Source organism: Molossus molossus, unplaced genomic scaffold, assembly GCF_014108415.1.
Source record: "Molossus molossus isolate mMolMol1 unplaced genomic scaffold, mMolMol1.p scaffold_m16_p_6, whole genome shotgun sequence".
In the NCBI taxonomy this organism is placed as follows: Eukaryota; Metazoa; Chordata; class Mammalia; order Chiroptera; family Molossidae; genus Molossus; species Molossus molossus.
In genome coordinates, this window is record NW_023425399.1 from 66,987,715 (window position 1) to 66,994,154 (window position 6,440).

Below are 6,440 nucleotides of genomic sequence, written 5' to 3' on the forward strand. Positions count from 1 at the left end.
GCAGCAATTTCCCTGTGTCATGGCTCCGGTCTCTTAGCAACAGCTGCCAGTCCGGCCGCCCCGAGCCGCGAGAGCCGCCTCGGGCTCCACTCCACCCGGCGGAGCCCGGCGCGTCGCAGACACACAAAGAGGCGCTGGGGCGGCCGCGGAGCGCGGCAGGAGGGCACGCGCGGGGGGCGGAGGAGCGGCGGCGGGGAAAACGGCTCGCAGGCACGATGCAGTATGCGGAGGACCTGACACTTCTTGGAAACTCTTGGAAATGGCTCCCGCCACAGCGCCGGAGGGGGCTGCGAACCTGGAGTGGGCGCTCACCCCCGCGGGGCTGCTGAGTCGCGCTCCGATGCGGGGCCCCACGGCGCTGTCCCTGCGCTCTGAGGCCGGTTCGGACTGAAAAAGTTTCTCCATGGTTCCTTTGTGTCGCCTGAGCGCTCGATCGCTGGCTCCGAACTGCCTCAGTCTTACCGGGTAAGTGAGTGATATTGTTTGCTTCTAGTGCTGCCATTTTGAGCAATTCTGTCTGTCCTCAGCCCCGAGCTGCCCCTTCCCACCACTAATGCCCGGAGCCTGCACCCCCGACCGGTGTTCGGGGAGAGTCATTTTCCTGGGCGGGCTATTCGGGATGCGCTGCCCAGAAAAAGCGAGTTCAGGATTGCCCTCACTTCTCTCCTGCCTGTCTTCTTTCCAGAGGCGGACTCCCAGCTGCTGCACTCATGTGACTCCAACATAAATAAGCAGACAAAAAAGAAGGGCAAGGGGCTCGCTGCCCTGCCAATGAGGGAGCGGGGGTCGAGGACCTGGGTTGAGTCCCGGGCAGGGCAGGGCGCTCCCAGCCTGTGGGCTCTGAGCCTCTCACACAGAGTGGGGCTTAATCCATCATAAGCCCAGAACTTGAATGTCTCTTGGAAGCAGTTGTATTTTTAGACATTTCCCTATCCTACATTTCTTAACCATGGAAAGACCAGCACCGATTTCGAGGGTAACCATCCTCGACTGCTAAGTTGGCTTTCCTTCATCCAGCCTCAAAGGTGGATCTTCTGTGACATCTGACCCTCGTCTATATTGCATGTCAGGGGATGGTACATTAGAAGAGTTCAGCCTCCAAAAGAGCTGAGGAATAATAAACTAGGGAGTTAATTAAACTCATTTTAAAAAAATCTTCTGTAAACGATGACAGAAATTTATTCCCGTCTTCCTTACACTCTACCCAGAGCCAATGCTGATTTCTGAGGACAAAAGTCCTGGGGGCCTTCCTCCCCCAAATGCCCAGCATCCTGGTGCACCTTACCAATGCCCAATAAAATGTTAGCCATTCTCTATCTGGGAGAGCCACCTGCCAACTGAGTCCGGTTTTGTTTCTAAAATGTCTGGCTCCTAAATCCTTCTTAAAATAGCTACAGATCTTCAGATAAGATGATAGAGTCTAGAGATCACTTAGAACAGCAGTCTCTTTGTTACAACCACATACTAAACATGCTTACTTAAGGGGGTGTCAGATGGACAGTAAGCCACTTTTTTTTTTTTTTTTGGTAACAATCTTGTACTCACTGGTGCAGCTTCTTAAGAGAAAATTATAAAGGGCCATAGATGTATTCTCTCTACTGACCACTCTCTAACCTACATAGTATTTTTCCTTACTGAAAACCTACTAAATTCCAAGGAGATAGTGATTTGCAAACATTGTAAAAAGCTGATTACCATTTGTTTTTCCTCTGGTGGAGAAAAGGTCCTGCCTATATTGATATCATGGAGGGAATTGAGGGTCAAAGCTCTTCACCCAGGCACCCATTAAGAGCAAAATTCTACCTAAGTTGTCCCACATTTTGAAAGGGTAATTAATTCTAAAACATGAATTATTTTGTAAAGGATAAAATGTCAAAAGGCTTGTGAGTGATATCTAAGCCTTTCAAATTCATGCAATCTCCTTAATTTTATCATCTCTATTATAGGAAGGAACACTATCAGTGGAACAAAAAATGTCTAACTCTGGGGATCCAGAGGGACTGAAATTTTTAGAAGCTAACAGATATCCACAAAGACATATCTGCATTTATCTAACTTCAGCTTTATTACAAACAACTAAATTTCCACAGATTGTTGTCACCCTCCCTTCCTAAAAATGACCTCATGAGAAAAAGATGAAGAAAAGAGTTCCCACTTGGGGAAATGTCATTTTACAAGGCATCATTATTATGCTGTACCTAGTTAATTGCTTACTCATTTGAATTTTGGGATTCTTAAAAGTGTTGCACATTAATAAGGGGTCAGAAAGCTATTATGGCAGACGGGTAAAAAAAAATTTAAGGTCGTAATTTTCCCACAAGAGCAAGAGATCTTTCTCTTGGAGTCTAGGACCTCTCAAATTCCCTGAGGAGATCTTGCATATGATACTTATAAGGGAGTTCCTCTGAGGGAGGAGAGGAGGCCAGAAGGAAGAGCTCAGTTACATAACCAGTTACCTCAAACTAAATATTCCACCCCAAGAAGCTGTCCAGATGTTGCAGAAAAGAGATGATGAAAGGCTGTGAGAGGGATCTGCTTGCCTTTAGCTGTAGGAACAGTAATAGGTGGAAGACGACTTTGTGCAGCTATTTATTGTCAGAACATTGGCACATCTCTCTGGTGTTCTCCCAGCAATGGACTCTCTATTAATTACCTGAGGTAAATAAGCTGTCTGCCTGCCAGCATATGTATGACCTTTAATTTTCATCCAGTGCAATGAATTCCTTTTGTCTTTATACCATAGTAACTTTTGTAGCTGTTTTAGTGACTTTGGACCTAACCTTGACAAATTCTTGGCTGAGGCAGAGAGTTGAAATGCCTGTGGCAGCTCCCTTGGGCATTTTCTGATTCTAGTAGGACAAAGGGAATGGCTTTTGCCTGGAAATTCCTCAACGACTACTTTGAATCCCCACATTTAGTTTCTACTAATGGTCAGAACTCTGTTGGCAGCCAGCAAGGAGGGTTTGAAATGGACAAGCTGGAATATTACCTATAGAGTGTGTGTGAATGGAGCCATGGGGGAGAGAAGGAGGCTTCTCTCAACGTGTTTTTATCACTTCCTATCAATTGTTGCTACAAAGCTTCCCTTTCCTAGTCCATCTACCCCACCCTTGGTTTCTCTATGCCTCACTTCGTTAGTAGGTGGAGGCCCTGGGGTAGGGGACACACTTGTGGAGGAATGGGGGAGCGGGACAATTGCAGCGCGTGGCATGTTGCTGCAGCCAAGTCTATACCCTCTGACTGTCTTCCTCTGCTTTGCAGCAGGAGGAGGTGGCGGAGCAGCTAGTGGGCAGCTGGCACCCCCCCTGCACAAGCCTCCGCCCTAGGGGCTAGCTCCGCACTCCACCGGCTCGCCATGATCGCCACCGGCGGCCTACTGAGGATTTCCGCCAGAAAGCAGGATCCCCTCCGCCCCCCTAGCCAGGTTCCCAAGCGAAAGCGGAAAACCAAGAAGAGGCGCAAGAACGATGTGGTGGTGGTGAAAGGCAAGCTGAAGCTGTGCTCGGTCTCTGGGCTCATCGCCCTCTGCGGGATCTTGGTGCTGCTGGTGGGCATAGCTATGGCAGTGGTGGGCTACTGGCCCAAAGCCAACGGGGCCAACAGGGAGGAGGGCAGGCAGCTGCTGCCCTCCAGCAGCGGCCACCGCGTCCCAACCGCAGCCAATAGCAGCAGCAAAAACACGTCTAAGGGCCTCCTGGGGCCTGTGGAGGGTGTCAACTCCAGTTCCGTGGGCGTGCCCAGGAACACACCTCCAGCGCGTTCCACCGCCCCTTCTCCATCTTCCTCCAAGTCGGTGAGTTTCTTCTTTAGCGTCTTCTCTGGCTACCTGAACTCTGACAAGCTCAAGGTCTTCGGGCCCCTCATCATGGGTATCGGCATCTTCCTCTTCATCTGCGCCAACGCGGTGCTCCACGAAAATCGAGACAAGAAGACCAAGATCATCAACCTGCGAGACCTCTACTCCACGGTCATCGACGTGCACAGCCTCCGAGCCAAAGACCTGGCCGCCGCCGCCGCCGCAGCCGCTGCTGCTGCCTCCTCGTCCTCGACCCCCGCCTCGGCGACCGCGGGGGCCGCGCCACTCAATGGCTTCCTCAGCTACGTGCAGTCGCGGGGCCTGGAGCTGAAGCCTGGTAGCTGTAGTGGCGCTGGGGACGCCTTCGGGGCGACAGCGATGCTAGCCAGGGGCTCGTGGCCCCACCCCGCAGCCCTGGGCGGCGGCGGCGGCGGCAGGGCCAGGGACCTAGTGTCCCCATCAGACCTGGCCTCGTCCTCCCGCTGCCTGCCGGAGCCCCCGAGCCTGGCAGAGGCCGTGTACAGCATTTACCGCGAGCGCTCATGCGTGGTCGGCCGTCGCCGGGCTGCCGCCACCGCTGCTGTGGCCGCTGCCACCACCCCCGCCGTGGCTGCCAGCAGCAGCAGCACTCCAGGGCCCTCCAGCCCACCCGAGAGCTGGGGGCGCCAGAGCACTGCCAGTTCTCTCGTGGACTCCTCCTTGAGCGCCTTCGCGCTGCTACCCTTGCAAGGGAGCCGCGACGGGGACGGAGACTCCGAGGGCGCGAGCTGCAGCTGGCAGAGACCGCCTGGGGAGCGCGGCTCCCGAGAGATTCCGCGGGGTGAACTCGACCTGAGCTTGACCGACCTCCGCGGCGACCCTGGTGGCGCGCACTGGGCGCCCAGGCAGCTGGAAGAGCCCGGGGGGCAAGGCGGTCAGCTGCCCAGGACTGGCAAGTATGGGGCCCTGCGGCGCCGCAGCACCAGTGGGCTCCCCGACTACCGCGCGCCGCTGTCTCCGGAGCCCCCGCCCTCTCCGTGTAGCACGGACTTGGATTCGAACCTTCTGGCCAAAGCTGCCTCCCCTTCGCCCCCACTGCGACCAGCGGACTCGCCCCCTACCAGACTGGGCTCACCCAGCTCTCAGTCGGATGACCTACCCTGCAGCAATAAGGGCTACACCCCGCTGCGGGAGGCCGGCACGTCCTTAGAGTCGATTGTGGACGCAGTAGCCAGTAAGAGTCAAGACTGTGAGGCCACCTCCTCCCAGGGCGCAGAGGAGCAGAGCCCTCCAGAGAGCCCCCCGGAAGATCCCAGCCAAGGGCCACCCAGGGTCCAGCCATCTCAGACAGTGCAGAGGCAGTTTACAAACAAGGAGAAACTCTTCATGATTTCCAGGTCTCATGCCATCGGGGTAGAGGACGGAGAACTGGAAAGTACTGGCATTTAGGGAAAGAGGGAGCCGGGAGAAGGAGTGGGATAATACTTCCACCTGAATCAGTGGATTTAACAGTTCCCTCTTTCTTTGTGGACTCATCCTAGGAAATCATCTAATACCCAAAGAGCTGCAGAATGTTATCCTTGAATTGTGTTCACAAGATTCCTGTAGATAACTCCAAGCAATTTTTTTAAAAAAGCAAACTAGTCTTCTATGTCCGATGGTGATTGTATGTTCCATGAAAACCAAATGTATTAAAAGGTCAGCAATCTAGTTCATTAGATAAAATGCTCTTACTTTTCTTAGAATCAAAATAATATATTTTTGACAGTAACTGCACTTTAACTTTTTTTGGAATCCCTAATTTCCTCAACCCTGTACTCTGCTGCTGGTTTTGTCCATAGCTGCTTGTGAATGACAAGCTTTTTTTCTCCTATGCTTTTGCGGGTCATAGAAGGGTTTGATTCAGTTCTCTCAGAACTGATATTACTAGATGAAGTCAAAGCCAAAAGCACGAGTATGTCAGGAAAGAGCACTTTCCTTGCCCCATCCCATTCTGCTCATCCAACTGCCCAAAGGCCTCTCTATTTTTTAAAAGGATATTTACATTTTGCTACTAGGGTTGCTAATGGAGAGGGAGGGAGCCAGCATCTAGGTGGACTGTTACATTCCTAAATTCACTATATCAAGTACACAATACTTTATTGAGTATTATCACACCTGTATTGAAAATGGCATTAATATTAAAAATCTTTTTTAATAAAAAAAGTTTCAAAAAAAAACAGTTAAATATAATGTTGCCTCATTTTGCCTTGGAACTAATGCTTCTAACACACTAAACATTTAACAGTTTAGCTAATAAATCTAAAATATTTTGCTAAGACACTGCTACTATGATTTTAGTTATTGTCCCCAAAGTGCTCAGTGCCATCATCACTCAAACAATTTCCAGTATATTTTTAACTTTTAAATATAGATAGTATTAACCATTTAGGAATGTCTCTTTCTAATAGAACTAAGCATTAAATACATCGTAATTTTTAATAATACTTCCAGTTTAACTCAATGTATTAATTTAGAGAGCACCAGGCTTAATATTCCATTTCATCCTCTTTGAGTTGACTATTTTTTATTTTTTTATTTTAAATTCATAATCTTGAATCCATGGTCTACAAGGGCTAAAAGATAATGTTCTAATAAGTTAGTAGGTTCTTACACTTGATTTTAT

General features: G+C 50.4%; 1 protein-coding gene across 1 annotated transcript; it reads left to right on the forward strand.

Annotated features, from left to right (window-relative positions):
• Nucleotides 1-335: 335 nt before the first annotated feature.
• TMEM200C (transmembrane protein 200C) lies at nt 336-5,847 on the forward strand. The gene is made up of 2 exons (XM_036245454.1): nt 336-465; nt 3,262-5,847. Exon 2 carries the CDS (start codon nt 3,356-3,358, stop codon nt 5,222-5,224), a length of 1,869 nt encoding a protein of 622 aa, XP_036101347.1. The 5' UTR covers nt 336-465; nt 3,262-3,355; the 3' UTR covers nt 5,225-5,847.
• The last annotated feature ends 593 nt before the right edge of the window (nt 5,848-6,440 follow it).